Below are 22188 nucleotides of genomic sequence, written 5' to 3' on the forward strand. Positions count from 1 at the left end.
CTCATAGACTCATTGAACCCAGTGTTGCATAGACTCATTGATCCTTGTGACACATACTCTCATTGATAATAAAAACCTGTAGACTCGCTAATACCAAAGTCTTACAGACTCACTAATGTCAAAGACTCATCAAGTCTCTGATATCAAAAACTAGTACTTGCACTGATACCAATATTTCACCTTCATCAAGAAGAAAATTAAAAAGCACATGATACGTATTCTGCAATGATCAATACATGTTCTCCCAATGCAATTTTTGGCCGGAATTCCAGCTAGATTGCAATTCTCTTTTACTGCCCAGCCTAGAGCAATATGAAGAAAATAATTTGAATGCGATATTGCATTTAAATATTCCAATACTAGAAGCAGATTTTGATATAAAGATATTTGGTCTATTGAAATGGTTTTCGCAGAAAGCAAAACTAAAACCAAAGGATAGAAGAGTTTTTGAAGCTCGTTGAACAGACTGATGAACCAAAATCCCTGTTATTCATTTTAGTTCATCAGAGACACTCCAAAGCCGGTAACGAAAGTTCAACGATTTGTACAGCTTTTTGGACCCTTGTGTTCCTTGTAGTCCTTGCTAGTGGGCTCCACTGATTACTCGCAGGCGGTGAGCTCTCTTTTCAGAGTCTATTTGCTCTCTATTTCCAAGTCCATCTGCCTCTTCCTTTTCCGACCTATGCACACACACACACACACACATACACACACCCACCCACACATACACACACACACACACACACACACACACACACACACACACACACACACACACACACACACACACTCACACACACACACACACACACACACACACACACACACACACACACACACACACACACACACACACACACACACACATATCTAACACGAGGTGACTGGGGAGTCCATATCTAGTCAAGCATAAGACTAAACTGGAAAAGGTTCAAAGGTTTGCCACCAGACTAGTACCCGAGCTGAGAGGTATGAGCTACGAGGAGAGACTACGGGAATTAAACCTCACTTCGTTGGAAGACAGAAGAGTTAGGGGGGACATGATCACCACATTCAAGATTCTCAAGGGAATCGACAGGGTTGATAAAGACAGGCTATTTAACACAAGGCACACGCACTAGGGGACACAGGTGGAAACTGAGTGCCCAAATGAGCCACAGAGATATTAGAAAGAACTTTTTTAGTGTCAGAGTGGTTGACAAATGGAATGCATTAGGAAGTAATGTGGTGGAGGCTGACTCCATACACAGTTTCAAGAGTAGATATGATAGAGCCCAATAGGCTCAGGAACCTGTACACCTGTTGATTGACGGTTGAGAGGCGGGACCAAAGAGCCAGAGCTCAACCCCCGCAAGCACAACTAGGTGAGTACAACTAGGTGAATACATACACACACACACACACACACACACACACACACACACACACACACACACACACACACGCACGCACACACACACACACACACACTCACACACACACACACACACACACACACAGTTGTGACCACAGTTGTGGTCAAACAGCCGTGGTGGGCAGAAGTGGGGTCTGGGGAGCTCTTGGGAAGCTAGTGAATTGGGAGGGATAATCAGTGTATATGCGTATATGAGTGTATATGAGTGATTGAATAACTAGTAAGCTCACTCAAACCACAAGAAAGTGAAGAAAAGCAATAGAAACAGCACCACTGAAAATAAGTGTTGAGTACATGGTGGCATTGTGGAATTGTGGAGCCAACTAGTGTGGACGTGACCTCACCAGCTGTGACGCCGCGACGCCGGGACCTCACACCTGACGAGCCGCGTGGAGTACTTTCTCGCCTGTTTGTGCTGCAGATTGTGCAAGGTATTGAGGAGTGCCTTTTTGGCTAGGTTGTTACTGCAATGACAAGATCAGTAAGGGCTTCAAGGTCAATCACCAGCAGGGACGAGGAGGAGGACAGATTTATAGACAAATTAATAGGGAAATTTGGAGAAGGAGCGATTGGATGGAGTATTTATCCCAAGGGATTAAATGCGAGTTATTTCAGCAAATACAGGATGCAGTAGAGAGGAAGAAGCAGGAGCTTATGCTCTATATTCAGGAAGAGATTAGGAAGGGAAGTGATGACTGGGAGAGGGAATGTGCTCGGATCACAAAGGAATTAAGTAGGTTTAATTAACAGCATGGCTAAGGACAGAGGATTAGTGGGGGATGGATTAGTGAGTGCAGTTGGAATGAGGAATCTCCAGGAGAGGGGCTACCAGCATGACAGTGACTTACTGAGGAAATGGACCATTATAATACACGGATTATTCGAATCTGGGGCACCAACAAGACAAGAAAGGATACAGACGGAAAAATATGAATTGCATGAGATATTGAGATGTATTGGAGCAGGAATGGCAGAAATCGAGGTGGACATCAGCCGCCGGGTTGGACCTTACAATTGTACCAAGAATAGACCTGTTCTGGTGCAATTCTCCAAGGAGGAGGCTGTGGAGTACATAATGAGGAACAAGCATTTACTCAGAGGAAGTGAAACCCATTACAAGGTGTTTATTGAGAGGTTTATGATGAAAGATGAGCAAATAGCCCATAAGAATAGGTGGCAAGCACGACACTGTACCCCTAGCCTCTCAGGTACCCTTACCTCCCAGGTCACCTCCCAGGCCACCTCCTCCCCAACTCAGCCCTCCTATACCTTCCCCTTGCCTCAGCCCCCCCAAAACCCCCCCTGCCCCTTCTACATTTCCACCTCCCCAACAACTCCCCTGCCCCTGCTACATCACACCTGTCAACGACCCCAGTGGGTCAAGCCATGCCCTCCCCAAACCCACCTTCCAATTCCCCCTCCCCTACTACCCCCTCCTACTCCCATGCCCCTTCTACCCCATTCCCTTCAATTCCATCTGCTCCATCCCAGCTTCCACTGCACCCCTCTTCGACTCACCCCCAAACCCAACCCAACCCTCACCCCTCCTATGCACCCCCAGCCCACATTTAACCCCCTCGCCTTGTGACCGTCTAACACCTTCCCTCATCTCCCTCTTCCCCTCTTCCACCCCAAAACCCCCACCTACCGCCGATTTCCCCCTAACTAATATACCCTCTCTTCCACTCCCAGCACCCATGCTCCATTCTCTTCTCAGCCCTCTGCCCTCAATATCCCTCTCCCCCCCCCAACCTCTCAACCTCTATCTGACTCTGAGTCTCACTCTACTTCTCAACCCCCCTATGCCGTTCAGACCCTCCTTAACTTTCAGGCCCATTATGCCCTTCCTACCCCCTTAGATGCCCAGACCCCATTCGCCTACCAGGCACTCCCATTCGCCTACCAGGCACTCCCAGGCACCCCCCTAGTACCCCCCCCCCAGTCCCCTGGTGAAAGGGGGAACTCTGGCACCAGAATTTCCTAGAAGACTCTCAAGGTTTGGTACACCAATGCTGATGGGGTATCCAATGAAGCAGAAGAGATAAAAGAAAGAGTTAGTGAGGCAGACCCATAGTGGAAACTAAAATAAATGGCATGATCTCAGATGCAATCTTTCCAGAGAGGTACCAGGTGATAAGGAAAGAAATGACACAGAGACAGGGAGGGGGAGTGGCACTCCTAATAAAGCGGAAATGGAAGTTTGATGAGCTGGAAAATTCAGGTACCAATGAAAGCACGAGATCCATACATGTAACTCTTACAGTGGATGGGAAGAAGATTGTAATCTTGATACTCTACAATCCCCCACCAAAACAGTAGAAGGCCCAGGCAGGAGTATGAGGACAGCAATAAGGCATGTATAGATGAACTGCAGAGGGCAGCAACAATAGCGCATAGAATGAGAGCGAAGCTGCTGGTCATGGGGGACCTAAATCACGGAGAGATAGATTCGGAAACAAAGAATCCCCATGTGCGGGGAGGAGACGTGGGGAGCGAAGCTGGTAGACGTTATTGACTGGAATTTCCTAACACAGCATGTGAAGGAAGACACTAGGGAAAGAGGAGGGGATACACCCAGCCTATTAGACCTCATTTTCACCCAGAATGTAGAAGACGTCGAGCATTTGGAGCATTAAATACCACTAGGAGCCAGTGACAATTGTGTCCTAGTCTTTGACTACATGATGGAACTTAAAATTGTGACCAAAAAACAAGAGGTCCGGGAAAGGAGACTTGATTACAGAAAAGGGGGGACTACAGAAGGATAAGGGACTACCTGGGAGAAGTACAGTGGGAGGAAGAAATTAGAGGAAAAACAGTGCAAGGTTTTTGAACCAAGTCATATGGAAATGTAAGGAGGCTGAAGAGAGATTTATTCCAACAATAAAGGAAAAAAGCAGGAGGGAATATAATAACCCTTGGTTTAATAGATAATGTCAGGAAGCAAAAGTGAGAAGCAGGAGGGAGTGGAGGAAGTACAGAAGACAAAGGACAGAGGACAACAGGATTAGATGTAACACAGCTAGGAACGATTACATTAACATAAGACGAGTGTCGGAAAGAAATTGTGAGTATGATATTGCAATCAAAGGGAAAAAGCAACCTAAATTACTTCATAGCCATATAAGAAGGATGATGTAGGTAAATGACAAGTGACAAGACTGAGGAAAACAGAAGGGGCATATACTGAAAGTGACAAGGAAATCTGCGAGGTACTGAATGCAAGTTTCCATGGAGTGTTCACAACCGAACCTGCGTGGCTCCCATTATTAGAAGAGATTACCCTAGGTGAAAGACTATCAGATATAGAGGTGACAGCAGAGGAGGTAATGAAACAGTTGACAACACTGGATGCAACTAAAGCGGTTGGACCAGACAAAGTATCACCGTGAATACTAAAAGAGGCAGCGCAGGCTCTCAGCATGTCTCTGGCAATGATCTTTAATGAGTAACTTATGTCGGGGGAATTGCCCAGTTGCTGGAAGGAGGCAAATGTCGTACCGATTTTCAAGAAAGGCGAGGGAGGAGGTACTTAACTACAGACCCGTATCACTGACAAGCATCCCCTGTAAAATTCTTGAAAGAGTAATTATGCTAAGACTTGTTGAGCACCTGGAGAGCATTGGGTTTGTAGACAAGCACAAACATGGGTTCTGGACAGGGAATTCATGCCCAACGAACCTTTTAGAATTCTATGACAAAGTAACAAGGATAAGGCAGGACAGAGAAGGCTGGGCAGACTGCATATTTCTTGACTACCAAAAGGCCTTTGATACAGTACCGCACATGAGACTGCTATACAAACTTGTGAGGCAGGCAGGAGTAAGCGGAAAGGCCCTAGCATGGGTAAGGAACTACCTAACAAGACGGAGTCAAAGGGTAATGGTAAGGGGCGAGAAATCGGACTGGCGATCAGTAACGAGTGGAGTACCTCAAGGATCGGTGCTGGGACCAATCCTCTTTCTAATTTACATAAATGATATGTTAACAGGAGTGGAATCCTACATGTCAATGTTTGCGGATGACACAAAATTAATGAGAAGAGTTGGAGCAATCATGGAGTCCCCGCCTGAAGAAACACATAAGGAAACTAGAGAAGGTTCAGAGATTTGCAACGAGGCTTGTCCCAGAGTTACGAGCGATGGGATATGAAGAGCGTCTGAAGGAACTGAACCTTACGACACTAGAGAAAAGAAGGGAGAGAGGAGATATGATAGGGACACATAAAAATCTCAAGGGAATTGACAAAGTGGAAATAGATGAATTGTTCACACGTAATAATAACAGAACGAGGAGACTTGGGTGGAAACTGGAAACTCAGATGAGTCACAGATATGTTAGGAAGTTTTCTTTTAGCGTGAGAGTAGTGGAAAAATGGAATGCACTTGGGGAACAGGTTGTGGAAGCAAACTCATAATTTCATATTCATAATTTTAAAATTAGGTATGATAGGGAAATGGGACAGGAGTCATTGCTGTAAACAAACGATGGCTGGAAAGGCGGTATCCAAGAGTCCATGCTCGATCCTGTAAGCACAAATAGGTGAGTATAAATAGGTGAGTACACACACACACACACTATCAGCCCGTACCTTGTCAAGCTCAAGGCTAAGCTTGAAAAAGTTCAGAGATATGCCACTAGGCTAGTCCCAGAACTAAGATTCATGAATTGCTAAGAAAAGCTGCGAGAAATACACCTCACGACACTAGAAGACAGAAGAGTAAGGAAAGACATGATCACTACCTACAAAATTCTCAGAGAAATTGACAGGGTAGATAAAGATAAACTGTTTAACACGGGTGGTACGCGAACAAGAGAACACAGGTGGAAATTGAATACCCAAATGAGCAAAAGAGACGATAGAAAGAACTTTTTCAAAGTCAGAGTAGTTAACAGATGGAATAATTTGGAAGTGATTGGTGGAGGCTGACTCCATACACAGTTTCAAATGTAGATATGATAGAGCCCAATTGGCTCAGGAATCTGTACACCAGTTGATTGACAGGTGAGAGGCTGGACCAAAGAGCCAGAGCGCAACTCCCACAAGCACAATTAGGTGAGTACACACACCACAATACACACATGTAATGATAATGCTAAACAAGAGCGCCTGGTGCACTTGACTAGGGAACTACACCTCTCCCCATGACAGGTACGGAGTGTCCTTAACAATGAGTATTCACTTTTCCCTTGTTATTGAGAATACTGCAGAGTACTATAATTAAATGCTGCAAGCCAGTCAAAAATGTAAAATGAACTTTGAAGTGTAAATTGTCCAATTTCCTTCCCAACTGAAGAATATCAAATGTAATATTTATATTCCATTACTTGTACCATCGGAGCCTCGAACCGTAGACCCTAAATGCACCAGCCCGCAGCTCTACCAACTGAGCCACCAGCACCCCCCATAATAGAGAGGATTCCGGAGGACCTATCTACTGTCTAACTGCAACTTCCGGCCTTCTCTGGGGTGCCGGTCACATGGTCAATAACGCTCATGGAACCATTGAAACATCGCACAATCCTCAGCCAATTGGGTCTCTAAAGTTCATCACAGAAAAAATAATCTATACCTTCCTCTCGAGCTAAAGACGTCTGCTTTTGATATGTAAATATTCTCTCCTCTCAAACCTCTACACCAGACCACATGAAACAAGGAAATATTAGGAAAACTGTTCACGTTATATGTCATGTCAATATGTCTTGAGTATATTCTTTCTATGAGACGGTACCAGACAACAGAATTATAGTTATTGATGTGTGTTTAGGGCTGGGAGCCGTCCGTGTCAGCGCTTGTGTGCCAAGTTCACCATCAGCGGCGTGTGAGTTGTGTGTCGGCACTGTGCGCCAGACCTGCAACTCAAGACTGGTGGCCTCATACTCTTCTTCTCCCTTGATAGCTCTGCCTTTATCATCATTTTACCCTATATATTGTGCGTGTATTTCCATATGTGTATTTGCTTTTATGTGTATTTACTTATATGTGTGTATTATTGTGTGAGTGTTTTCTTTGTATATTTTTTTGTGTGTATTTTTTTATTGTGGTTTTATTTCCGTCCATATGCTTTTCTTTGTATGTGTTTTTCTTTGTAAATGTATTTCCTTTTACTGTACTCTCTTGTATATGTATTTCTGCTAGTGTGTATTTTCTTGAATATGTTTGTCTTTTCGTGTATTTACTGAATGATGTTGTTTTACTCCTATGTTTTACTCAAATGTTTTTCTCCAGTACTTAATTTTATCGTCATATTTCATTTATATCCAAAGATGTAGAAGTAAATATATTTTTTTATAATTGCGCTTTTGATCTCTAATGTTAAAATGAATAATAGTGGTTTTATTTATTTGTTCAAATACCTACTCTAGCGCTGTAGTACGAGGTACAGTTCATGCATTTTGTAAAAAAATTTATGGAGATAATTTCTTAAACACGCTTCATAGAAGGTTATTTACACTGTCAAGGCCTAAGCTACTCTACTTTTTTGAGATGGATTTTATGGTCTCAATAAACGTACTTGAACTCTGGGTGGATGTATAGTGAGCCCGCTCTAGAAGGTCTGGTCATGTGGTACTGCTAGTCTCTTTAAATAAAAATGGAAATGTTCGTTTGTTCAAAATCGGTAATCTACGAAAGTTCTTCACCGATTGCTTTGAAATTTTCACACAACATTCTATTTGCATCCGAGCAGGTTTTTATATACATACTATAAATAGATGTCACGTCTGTGACAGTCAAAAATCATGCTTTTTCTTAAAAAACTGACTTTCATGTGAGGGAAATCTTGGCAACCTCTTTACCGATTGCTTTAAAATTTTGACACAACGTTGCATTCGAATAGGCGCGTCTTTTTATATATCTACTATGTACATGCCTCACATGTGACAGGAAAAAACATCTTTTTTTTGAAAAACAGAGCCATTTCTTGAACATAAGAGCAACACATGGTGTAATCTCCAAAAGTTCTTCACAGATTGCTTTGAAATTTTGACACAACGTTGCATTCAAATAAGCGCGTGGTTTTATATACCTACTATATAGATGTCACCCCTGTGTCCGGTAAAAACATGCGTTTTTGAAACAGCGCCATCTGTTGCGAATAATAGCAATATACACGCTATACTAAATAGGTCACGAATTCCATTTCAGTGTTTCAGATTGCATTGATAAATTTTATTTTCATAGATTTCGATTTATTTGATTTTTTAATGAATTATTTTGTGTGGCATTGTGTTTAAATTGAGCTGTGATGTTTACCATACCGTTCATTTCTTAAGTAAAAGTATAGATACCACATCTGTGACAGGTAAAACTATGCTTTTCTTAAAAAACAGCCTGATTCCCGATTGCATTGATAAATTGAATTTTCATAGATTTTGATTTATTTTCATTTTGATTTAATCATTTTGTGTGAATTGCGTTGGAGTTAAGATGTGTTGTTTACCATTTCATTTCATGAGAATAGTTCATTTTTTATTTTTTTCATATTTTCATTTAATTTTGTAACTGTTTTTCTTATATTTCAGTGATGGGAACATCAGATCACTTGATGTTCTCAATTTTCTGATGGGAACATCAGACTATTTGGGAAGGCATCGGACGAGGGAGTGGGGAATGGTGGGGATGATGAGGGGATGGAAGTGAGATATGGTGGGGAAGACGAGGAGACAAGGGAGGGGGGTAATGGTTGGGAAGGACGAAGGGACAGAGGAATTTGGGATGGTGGGGACGAGGGGATGGGGGAATGGAGAATGGTGGGGAGGACAAAGGGACAGGGGAGTGGGGCATGGTGGGAAGGACGAAGGGGATAATGAAGTAGAGGAATGGTTGGGAGGCCGAGGAGACAGGTGAGGGGGGAATGGTAAGGAGGACAGGAGGACAGGGAAAATTGCTGTGGATCATGCGTTGCTGAGCCACAGCAACGCGTCGCCGGGTACTGATAGTCTATATAAATAAAAATGGAAATGTTCGTTTGTTCTCAATCAATAATCTACGAAAGTTCTTCACCGATTGCTTTGAAATTTTCACACAACGTTCTATTCGCATCCGAGCAGGTTTTTATATACATACTATATAGATGTCACGTCTGTGACGGTAAAAAATCTTGCTTTTTCTGAAAAAACTGTCTTTTTCATGTGATTTTCATGTGAGGGGAAATCTTGGCAACCTCTTTACCGATTGCTTTCAAATTTTGGCACAACGTTGCATTCGAATAGGCGCGTCTTTTTATATATCTACTATATATATATGCCTCACCTGTGACAGGACAGGAAATAACATCCTTTTTTTGAAAAACAGTGCCATTTGTTGAACATAAGAGCAACACATGGTGTTATCTCCAAAAGTTCTTTACCGAATGCTTTGAAATTTTGACGCAACGTTGCATTCGAATAAGCGCGTGGTTTTATATACCTACTATATAGATGCCACCCCTGTGACAGGTAAAAACATGCATTTTTGAAAAACAGTGCCATCTGTTGCACGTAATAGCAACATACATGCTATACTAAATATGTCACAAATTCCATTTCAATGTTTCCGATTGCATTGATAAATTTTATTTTCTTAGATTTCGATTTATTTAATTTTTATTGAACTATTTTGTGTGGCATTGTGTTTGAATTGAGCTGTGTTGTTTACTATACCGTTCATTTCTTAAGTATAAGTATAGATGCCACACCTGTGACAGGTAAAACTATGCTTTTCTTGAAAAACAGCGCCATCTGTTGCCTGTTGCATGTAGGAGCAACACACATGCTGTACTAAATATGTTACAATTCCATTAAAATTTTTCTGATTACATTGATAAATTGAATTTGCAAAGATTTTGATTTATTTTCATTTTTATGTAATCATTTTGTGTGAATTGCGTTGGAATTGAGCTGTGTTGTTTACCATTTCATTTCGTGAGTAAAGTTTAATTTTTTATTTTTTCATATTTTCATTTAATTTTGTAACTGTTTTTCTTACATTTCAGTGATGGGAACATCAGATCACTTGATGGTCTCAATTTTCTGATGGCAACATCAGAATATTTGGGAAGGCATCGGACGAGGGAGTGGGGAAGGTTATCACAAGGTTATCTTGAGATGATTTCGGGGCTTTAGTGTCCCTGCGGCCAGGTCCTCGACCAGGCCTCCACCCCCAGGAAGCAGCCCGTGACACCTGACTAACACCCAGGTACCTATTTTACTGCTAGGTAACAGGGGCATAGGGTGAAAGAAACTCTGCCTATTGTTTCTCGCCGGCGCGCGGGATCGAACCCGGGACCACAGTATCACAAGTCCAGTGTGCTGTCCGCTCGGCTGACCGGCTCCCTTGGTGAGAATGGTGGGAATGATGAGGGGATGGAAGTGATAGATGGTGGGGAAGACGAGGAGACAAGGGAGGTGGAAATGGTGGGGAAGGACGAAGGGACAGAGGAATTTGGGATGGTGGGGACGAGGGGATGGGGGAATGGAGAATGGTGGGGAGGACAAAGGGACAGGGGAGTGGGGCATGGTGGGAAGAAAGAAGGGGATGGTGGAGTGGAGGAATGGTGGGGTGGATGAGGGGACGGTAGAGTGGGGAATGGTTGGGAGGCCGAGGATATATATATATATATATATATATATATATATATATATATATATATATATATATATATATATATATATATATATATATACATAACTTTATTTGAAAATGTCAATACACAAAAATAAAAGTTACAACATTGGTTACATGCAGGGTACAAGGCTACTTGTCACAAGTTGTATAGCTCCTCCAGCTCCTCAGATGGTGGGCAGGAACCATGAATGCAGTGAGCATTTCCTCTCTGGATTGCCACACTAAGGCGCTGAAAGAGAAAACTGGCAGCTCTAGGGTCTCTAGTTGTTTCGGTTAGCTTAGACCCCAATTCCTTCAAAAAACTAGCAGCACTTTTACCCCAGGCACCAAGTGTCTCTGAGGCAATGGGGACAAAATTGTAGTGGTGCTCAAGGTCTCTGTATTTACGTGACTTGGCTGCTTCCCTGTGATTGGCAGCTCCTCCTGCTTGCGTAGCACTGAAGTCAACATAGGTGTTGGCTAAAGTTGAAACGCAAGTGAAGTCTCACACCGACTGTCTACCATTCTCCAGGGGTTCACCGTGATTCCGTCTGGGCGACCGACAGGCTCATCAGAGTTGCGGGACATTAGGTAACGGGGCTCTCTCTCTGCTGGACAACCAGCTGTTGTAAGGCTTTTTTTTAATAATGTCGTTAACCTCGCTGTGTCTTGCATGCCATCCACCTGTCCTTTGGCAGAGAAGGTCATGCCGTCCGTACCTGTCGGCCTCTGCCTCGCTGCAAATAAACCTGTATTCGGTGTGGATTGGGGCAGCGAGGCGGAGAGCCAGGGCAGTTCGGAGGGCCTGCGGTGTGAGATGGGTGCCGGTTGCAGACATAGGAGTTGCTAATAGGAAGTCACCTGAATGGGGAGCTGCTACAGCTCTAAGTCGGGCAGTGTCATGTGGTGTTGTCACAGCTTCTAGCAACATCGCAGCTTCTTGGTCGGCAATGGAGCGATCCCAGCTGGATTGATTATGGGCTTCAGATGGCGGTGGTTGGGGTGTTGGTCCTGCGAGAGAGAGACCCATTTGGTTGTGCAGTCTGTGGAGCTGGGATCATGTACCCCTGCCTGTTGAACTTGGTGCTCAGGTAGGATTTCCTTCAGCAAAGTTGTCAGATGCCACTGAAAAGGACAGAAACGCTGGTACAACAATTTGTGTTGCTGTGCGCACGCCAAGGCCCCCGAGTTTGACTGGAAGGGAGGCCTGTTTCCACTGTGAGTCGCTGAGGGAAAGATTGAGGGCTTTTTCTAGTGTTGAATTTAGCAAGCTGTCGTACTTTTCTAATTTAATATTGTTGAAAGATGGCGAACATCTTAGAAAGTAGGTCAGCCTGGGGAGGGACAAGCATCTGGTGATAAGGAAAAGTGCATCAGGAGCATCTATGTCTTCAATCCTCTCGTTCATCCTCTTCTGGTCAATGATCTTCTTACCAAGGACCCCGTCGATGGCATTCCCTGCAAGAGGAGCATCTAGGAGTGTGCTGTGCTCAGGGTTGGTTGTATGAATGTCAGGCAAAACAACCTTTATTTGCTCTATTATGTGCTGGTTGGTGGAGGTTATTTCGCACTTGAAAGAGTTCAGGGTGAGGCCTAGGCTTGCTCCTGAATTATTCTTATGTCGTCCAAGAGTGAGGCTGGGGAACCTGCGAAAGTACCATCGTCCAAAAACCAAATATTGAGCTCACTAGACAGGTTATCGGTGACTTCCTTGATGACTAGGCAGAAAAGAAAAGGAGCCAGGGGGTCACCCTGTTGGACACCTTCTTGTGATTCAATTTCATGTTCCCTGAATAGCAGAGATAGATTCTTGCTGTAGCAGGAGTTTGCAAATGGGTAGAGGATAGGAAAAAGGCGATGAACCGCCCTGAGTACTGCATCCCTTCTAGCAAGATTGAAAGCATTTTTGAAGTCCAGCTTTATCAGGGCTTTTTCATCTGTAATGTTTGCAATGTAGGCTCTAGCTGCATTGTATAAATAAAAAAATAAATAAATATATATATATATATATATATATATATATATATATATATATATATATATATATATATATACTAGTATATTTTGGTAGCAGTCTAACTAGAAATTTCTAGTCTAGAGACTAGAAATAAAAATGAATTTTGGAGAATTGATTTTTCAATTACCATTAACAGTGAAAAGAAACATAAGAAATATTGAGAAAAATCGTGAAGAATTATTAATCTTACTTTTTCGGTCATATTTAATGATATATATATATATATATATATATATATATATATATATATATATATATATATATATATATATATATATATATAAATATATATATATATATATATATATATATATATATATATATATATATATATATATATATATATATATATATATATATATATATATAATCAATGTTTCCTATTGCATTCACAAATTGAATTTTCATAGATTTCGATTTTTTTTCATTTTGATTTAATTACTTTGTTTGACATTGCATTGGAATTGAGCTGTGTTGTTTACCCTAGCGTTTATTTCATGAGTATAGTCTATTTTTTTTCTTTTTTTTTTCATTTCGTTTTTTAACTGTTTCATTTCGTTTTTTTTTCCTATATTTCAGTGATGGAAACATCATATAATTTGATGTTCCCAATTTTCTGATGGGAACATCAGATCATTTGGGAAGACGAGAGGGTGGTGGAGGAAGGGAATGGTGGATAAGATTGGATGACAGGGGAAGGTTGTTGTGGCTCAGCAATGCACATGCTTTGCTGAGCCACAGCAACGCGTGGCCGGGTACGGCTAGGGCTAGTGTGTGTGTGTGTGTATATATATATATATATATATATATATATATATATATATATATATATATATATATATATATATATATATATATATATATATATATATATATATTGCTCCTTTTTGGGGAACATGAAATAAACTACTGTGAAAGTGTCCAACGAGGTGACCCCTTAGCCCCCCTCCTTTTCTGCCTAGCTATCAAAGAGGTCACTGATAGTCTGACAAGCGAGCTAAACATCTGGTACCTGGATGATGGCACTCTAGCTGGAACTCCGGAAACCATTTTGGAGGATATATGGAAAATCCAGGAGCAGGGAGCAGCCTTAGGCCTCATTCTCAATGCATCCAAATGTGAAATAATCTCCCGCAACCCAGACATCACTGGGCAAATACAAAATGTTCTTCCAGACATTCTGGTTGTCGAGCCACCTGACTGCACTCTCCTGGGTGTCCCCATTGGCCGACGAGCAATCGAGGAGGTCCTGGTTGCAAAAATCACTGACCTAAAGAGAATGCTGGACAGGATTGACAAGATTGATGTCCATGATGCTTTCTTCCCCCTCACAAGATGCCTGTCTTTCCCTAAGTTGACCTACTTTCTGAGATGTTCTCCATCCTACAGCAGCCCTAAGTTAAATGTGTATGACACCCTTCTGAGGTCCATGCTGGTGAAAGTCCTGAACCTGCCATTGGACGACTCTCAGTGGGAGCAAGCAACCCTTCCTGTAAGACTCGGCGGCCTTGGTGTCTGCACAGCCTCCCAAATTGCTCTACCAGCCTTCCTTTCCTCCTCTCATACATCGCACGACCTCGTCAGAGATATTTTACCTGCAACCCTGAGAGATTCAGCAGGAATACACGATCCTGCTTTCACTGAATGTTCAAATCAGTGGGATGTTCTTGCAGCCCCAGCAACCATTATAGAGCCAACAAAACAACACAAACAGTCCGGCTGGGACCACCCTCTAGTGGAAAAAGTAGCTGATGCCATGCTCAGCGTCGCAACATCAGACTAGAAGAAAGCCCGCAACAGAGCAGTGTGTGCCCCCCATGCAGGAGACTTCCTCCTGGCAGTACCCATGTCAGCAATGGGCACGCGCCTAGATCCAGAATCCCTTCGTGTAGCAGTGGCCCTCCGCCTTGGTGCCCTAATTCACACTGAATACAAGTGTATTTGCAACAGGGTGGAAGCAGACCAATACGGACTACATGGGTTGCATTGCGGAAGCACAAAGGGCTGGCATGCAAGACACAACGAGGTCAATGACATCATCAAGAGAAGCCTCGTCTCAGCTGGGTGCCCAGCAGAGAGAGAACCTCGCATCCTAGGGGTCCAAAACCCGGATTTCCCCGCACTTCGCCCTGATGGCATCACCATATAATCATGGAAGGAGGGTAGACAGTTGGTGTGGGACTACACATGTGTATCCACCCTTGCCGACACCTATGTACACTTCGGAGCTGATCAAGCAGGTGGGGCGGCCGACCACAGGGAAACAGCAAAATCACTCAAGTACAGGCGACTGGAAGGTCAATACCTCTTTGTTCCCATAGCGTCTGAGACGCATGGCCTCTGGGGCAAGAGTGCCTTGGGATTTCTCAAGGAATTGGGTTCCAAGTCGTCACCAGAGACCCAAGGGCTTCCAGTTTTTTGTTTCAGCATCTCAGTGTGGCGATCCAGAGGGGAAATGCTTGCTGCGTCCTCGGTTCCTGTCCAGAAGCGGAGGAGCTTCAAGAGATCCATAACCTTTAGGCATTTGTCTTGTATGTTTTGTAACCTTTAAATACACAATAAAGGAAAAAAAAAAAAAGGGAAGGGGGTGGTAGGAGAAAAGCACACAGAAACTATATTGGAGGGGGACCCACATTCCCTCCAATGCGTTATATGTGGTTTCCTCCGAGGCTATGGGTCCCCCTTCTTCCAGCCAGAGGTGGTACTCCCTTCCCTATATTTTAGAAATATATATATATATATATATATATATATATATATATATATATATATATATATATATATATATATATATATATATATATATATATGACTAAACTGGGGTGTGAGTTTTCAGTCGCATATAGTCCTGGGGACCATTCAGGCTTGTTCGCATTTATATATATATATATGTATATATATATATATATATATATATATATATATATATATATATATATACTTATATATATATATATATATATATATATATATATATATATATATATATATATATATATATTGTGACGGGAAAGTGTTGGAGTGTAGATGTTTGGCAGCCCTCCAATGGCAGGTGTCAATGCCTGGTCACACTTACAAAAAAAAAGAGACTGCTTGCCTGTTTGTCTGTGGTAAAGTAAGGGAAGACACGCAAAACACAAAGTATGAACAATGAAACTTTAATTAATATAGAAAACAAAATATGAACAAAGACAATCCCTTGGCTTATGTACAGTGCAAATGAACAAGTCAAAAAACAATATAACATAAATGATTAATAGGGATGAAGTTTACTCTACAATAATATAAATATACAGTGAAAAGTAATTAGGTGCTGAAAATATTGGCAATAGCTGAGACCTCCCTTAGTATACAGAGCTTAGTATGCCAGAGAGAGATGTCAACTCTTAGAGCACAAAGAATATTCTGAAGTTGATGGCTGGTTCAAGCTCAGACATAGACTCAGGTAGATGGCACTGAGGTGCAGTGTGCAGGTGTGCAGTCAGCGAGTCACCAATCAGGAGCAGGCAGGCTGGGATGGGTAGTTGGCTGGTTGATTACGAGCCGGAGTGGAGGGAGTGTGGAGTTGGGGGTTTAGGGTACGTAATGCCTCCTGGTCAAAACGTTTTGTGCTACTGGTGGACGTATCTTGAATGTAGCATCTTATACTTGTAGAATAAACGTAACTTTAGGTAGGGAAGAGCAGGCTCAATCTCTCTTGAAAGAGATTATCGTCACAACTCTCCCCCGAAGCCTGCGGTTCCGGGTGAAGTGGTAGGTGGAGCTGCCTCTACCTCATAGACTCTGGAGAAGGCGTCTGCTATGATGTTGTCAGAACCTTTGATGTAGAAGATCTCCAGGTTGAAATTCTGCAGATATAAAGCCCATCGTAGAAGCCGTTGATTGTTGAATTGGGCTTGCTGCAGGAAGCGTAGGGGATTGTGGGCTGAGTAGATGGTGGTAGACCGAGCACTTTGTAGGTATGATTCGAAGTGCTGCAAGTTCAGGACGATGGAGAGTAGTTCCTTTTCAATAGTGCTGTAGTTTCCAACGTGAGTTCTCGTTGACGACATTCTATAGCCATATCCGCTTGCTGTTTGTCATGCTCGCGTTGTATCTCCAGGTGGCGTTGTTTTGCTTCAAGCTGTATTCGCTCACGCTCTCTGAATAGGGCCATCTCACGTTCCTTTAGGGCCGCCTCTCGTTCTTGCTCTTCTTTCCTCATTGCAGCTTCTCTTTCCCTCAGTTGTAGAGCTTCTTTCGCCAGTTCAGCCTCTCTTTCTCTAATGTGGATAGCTTCTTGCTGTTCCTCCCGCTCGAGCTTTGCGAGTTCGAGTTTGAGTTTCATAGTTGCCAAATCATGTTTATCTGCAATAGAATAAGTTTCGTGAGTTCCAGAGTCAATCTTCCCTTCATCTAAGAGGTGATCCATTAATAAGTTGTGCAAGTCATTTTTGTTGGCTCCTTGGGGAACCTCTAGTTGATACTCGTGGGCAGGAGCTTGTAATTCAGTCCTCTTGGCACGACATAAGGTCCCTATTTCACCTGCTGGATCGTTATGAAAAGCTTGGAGACGAAACATGGTGAAAGATAGCAAATAAATGTACAACGAATATAGTTGTGATATGGTAAATGTCAGAAGCAGGATAACGTGGCAACTGGTAACTATCCTGTGGAATTTTAATCTTTAACAATTAACGTTAATCTTAGGATGGTAAATGATTAGTCAATCAAAATCGCAGGAAATCTTGTACCCGGTACTCAATGTAAGAGAATAAGGAAAAGAAAATACTATTAAATAAGTGAAACTGATAGTTTCTGAAACAAATGAAACATTGAATTGTTCCAAAAGTGAATAAGGTAGTCCAAGAATGTAGGCATACTTTGCCGAGTCTCTTTAGGACATAAGCAAGGGGTTTCCTACTAAATGAAATATGATACTACAGAATTAGCGAACTTTGTGCTCTGAAAAAAAAGAAAGCCAATTCCCTACCTAAGTAAATATCATCATCTCTGACCGACGTGTAGGGGTGCGATTGTCAACTGGTGACGAGAACTGCTGCTGAGGTCCTAACTCAGCAACGTAGTCCGTGCTAGAGGAACTATGGCCCTCTTATCCTCCTTCGGTCGGATTGCAGAAGATAGGGTGTTTTGACCCGAAGACAAACCAAAGTACCAGGGTACCACAATGATGATCTGCCGATAATGTGAGAAATATCCTTGGGACAAAAGGTGGTAAACACGAGTAATAACACGGAGGGAGGGATGACCAAGTAAGAGAATGACTGAGGCCTCCAGTCACCACGTAATCCAAAGTTATCCACCACTCACCATATGCTACTCTCAGAATGCACAATACACACAGCACCATATAAATATGAAAAGTACTGAAAATATTGAAAAGCAACTGTATCAAAGCCAAGTGCGCTTACCACAAATTGATGTTCTAATACTAGTACCCGAGTGAAGCTCCGTGGACAGGCTCACATTAAATGTGACGGGAAAGTATTGGAGTGTAGATGTTTGGCAGTCCTCCAATGGCAGGTGTCAATGCCTGGTCACACTTACAAAAAAAAAGAGACTGCTTGCCTGTTTGTCTGTGGTAAAGTAAGGGAAGACACGCAAAACACAAAGTATGAACAATGAAACTTTAATTATTATAGAAAACAAAATATGAACAAAGACAATCCCTTGGCTTATGTACAGTGTAAATGAACAAGTCAAAAAACAATATAACATAAATGATTAATAGGGATGAAGTTTACTCTACAATAATATAAATATACAGTGAAAAATAATTAGGTGCTGAGAATATTGGCAATAGCTGAGACCTCCCTTAGTATACAGAGCTTAGTATGCCAGAGAGAGATGTCAACTCTTAGAGCACAAAGAATATTCTGAAGTTGATGGCTGGTTCAAGCTCAGACATCGACTCAGGTAGATGGCGCTGAGGTGCAGTGTGCAAGTGTGCAGTCGGCGAGTCACCAATCAGGAGCAGGCAGGCTGGGATGGGTAGTTGGCTGGTTAATGACGAGCCGGCGTGGAGGTACGTTTTGCCTCCTGGTCAAAACGTTTTGTGCTACTGGTGGATGTATCTTGAATGTAGCATCTTATACTAGTAGAATAAACGTAACTTAAGGTAGGGAAGAGCAGGCTCAATCTCTCTTGAAAGAGATTATCATCACAATATATATATATATATATATATATATATATATATATATATATATATATATATATATATATATATATACATATATATATATATAATATATGAACTTGGACTTTTTATGTTACAAGTTAACCAATAAATTACTTTCAGCCCAAAATTTAGAGAACTGAAATGCATATTTTTAGTTACCGTTGATATTGTGTTGCATAACACATTGCAATTTGCTCCCATCGTGCCAGTGACAAATGACAGAAACTGTGGTGGACCACTTTGTTGGCTCGTTATTGCCACTGATATCACTGATGATTCATTTGTTAAGTCTTTGTAAATGATGTGTTAACTTGGGAAGGTGTGTGGAGACTTTGTGTGTGAGCATATTTTCTCTGACGATTATAATATTGAACTGATTTTATTAATTTTAGTGATAATTTTAATTATAAGTAAGAATGTTATTTATATTTACATTTGTCTTTGTCCTTTTGACACATTTTTTTAAACTAGGTTTAGGGTTCACAACGGCTGTCAAATGACGTACCTAGTGAAACTGCAAGCATGAGCTGATATCCTACCTCAGCTCATCTGATGCCTGCTCCTTGAAACTCATTCATTTCATGAGTTTTTCTCTCGCTCTCTCTTTTTCTCTCTCTCTCTCTCTCTCTCTCTCTCTCTCTCTCTCTCTCTCTCTTTCTCTCTCTGTCTCTCTCTCTCTCTCTCTCTCGCTCTCTCTCTCTCTCTCTCTCTCTCTCTCTCTCTCTCTCTCTCTCTCTCTCTCTCTCTCTCTCTCTCTCTCTCTCTCTCTCTCTCTCTCTCTCTCTCTCTCTCTCTCCCCTGCCGAACGTGCTAACCGCCCTCCTTCTTGCTGGTTACAGACGACGGTGGCGGGTAACGTGAGTGTGAGCACTGTGAAGCTCACCCCTGAGCCTGGGGACCACGGAGCGCCCCTCGTGTGCAAGGCCTTCAGTCCTAACCTGCCTGGCACTGTGCTCCACGACCAGCTCACCCTCGCTGTCCACTGTGAGTCCTCACGCTGTCTTGTAGGGGTGGTGTGGTGGTGGTGTGGTAGTGGTCGTATGGTATTGTGGTGGTGGCGGTGTGGTGGTAGTGGTGTGATTGTGGTGTGATTGTGGTGTGGTTGTGGTGGTGGTGTGACATTGGATCGATGAGGGTGACCTCTGATATTCGGGAGGGCTTGTGTTATGGTGTTTTGGTGCAAGTTTTGGTGATGCTAGCGGTCTTTGTGTTGATAACTCAGTCCATTTACCAGTGATGGTAGTGCTTATGCCAACTATTTGGTTAATCTTTAAAAAAATTTAACCTTTGGACTTTTGGGTTTCTACGTAACCAGAAGCACAGAAATAATACTAGATCTAATATATACTATCTGTGGCATAATAAGGTACATTTACATGATAACCTAAGCCTAGAATTTTTTTCGTACTTCCTAAACAATTAATAGAATGATTTTTTAACACCGTTAATTGCAATACTCCAATTTTTTCATTGAACAAAATGGTTGTTATATGTTCAATTATTTTTTGAGAAAAGATTGTCATAATTGTCAGCAGTGAAAGAACCAATAATAACAACTTCTCAAGTTATGTATATCTCGCGAAGATAAAAATTCTAACACCTGGTTGGGAAATATTTTTTTTAATTTTTTAACATTTAAATGTACAAGTACATTGTACATTTTAAATGTAAGAAATTACATTTCATTACTTAGTTAATGCACTAAGATTATAGATTTATGAAAATCTGTGGAAAAGGCACAGCTCACTGTACTAGGAAACTCGCATGTGTGTGTGTGTGGGTGTACTCACCTATTTGTGCTTGCAGGGGTTGAGCTCTGGCTCTTTGGTCCCGCCTCTCAACCGTCAATCTACAGCTGTACAGGTTCCTGAGCCTATTGGACTCTATCATATCTACACTTGAAACTGTGTATGGAGTCAACCTCCACCACATCACTGCCTAATGCTTTCCATTTGTCAACTACTCTGACACTAAAAAAAAAAAGTCTAATATCTCTGTGGCTCATTTGTACATTCAGTTTCCATCTGTGTCCCCTAGTGCGTGTGCCCCTTGTGGTAAATAGCCTGTCTTCATCTACCTTGTCAATTCCTCTGAGAATCTTGTATGGTGATCATATCCACCTAACTCTTCTGTCTTCTACCGACGTGAGGTTTAATTCCCATAGTCTCTCCTCGTAGCTCATACCTCTCAGCCCGGCGTACTAGTCTGGTGGCAAACCTTTGAACTTTTTCCAGTTTTGTCTTATGCTTGACTAGATATGGACTCCACGCTGGAGCTGCATACTCCAGGATCGGTCTGACATAGGTGGTATACAAAGTGTCTAAATGCCGTTCTTATGTTAGCCAACCTGGCATATGCTGCTGATGTTATCATCTTGATATGGGCTTCAGGGGACAGGTCTGGCGTGATATCAACCCCCAGGTCTTTCTCTCTCTCTGACTCTTGAAGAATTTCATCTTCCAAATGATACCTTGTAACTGGCTTCGTGCCCTCTACACCTATCTTCATTACATTACATTTGCTTGGGTTAAACTCTAACAACCATTTGTTCGACCATTCCTTTAGTTTGTCTAGGTCTTCTTGAAGCCTCAAGCAGTCCTCCTCTGTCTTAATTCTAATCATAATTTTGGCGTCGTCATCAAACATTGAGTGGAATGAGTCTATACCCTCCCGGAAATAGTTTACGTATATCAGAAACCGGATAGCACCGAGTACAGAGCCCTGTGGGACTCCACTGGTGACTTCACGCCAATCTGAGGTCTCACCCCTCAGTGTAACTATTTGCTTCCTATTGCATAGGTATTCCTTTCTCGACTTTAGCACTTTACCAGTTTCTCTAGCCTGTCTCTCCAGCTTATGTACCAGCCTCTTATGAGGGACTGTGTGAAAGGCTTTCCGACAGTCCAAACAAATGCAGTCCGCCCAGCCTTCTCGTTCTTGCTTAATCTTTGTCACCTGATCGTAGAATTCTATTAAACAAGTCAGGCAAG

The 22188-nt window shown here is 42.2% G+C and overlaps 1 protein-coding gene across 1 annotated transcript in view; it reads left to right on the forward strand.

Annotated features, from left to right (window-relative positions):
• The window catches only part of LOC138371799 (nephrin-like), a 294100-nt gene that overhangs the window by 268636 nt on the left and 3276 nt on the right, over positions 1-22188 (forward strand). Inside the window, exon 6 of the mRNA XM_069336824.1 lies at positions 20038-20182. Within this exon, the coding sequence (XP_069192925.1) occupies positions 20038-20182 (145 nt within the window). The remainder of the gene's footprint in view (positions 1-20037; positions 20183-22188) is intronic.

This window comes from Procambarus clarkii, chromosome 36 (assembly GCF_040958095.1).
Source record: "Procambarus clarkii isolate CNS0578487 chromosome 36, FALCON_Pclarkii_2.0, whole genome shotgun sequence".
Classification (NCBI taxonomy): Eukaryota; Metazoa; Arthropoda; class Malacostraca; order Decapoda; family Cambaridae; genus Procambarus; species Procambarus clarkii.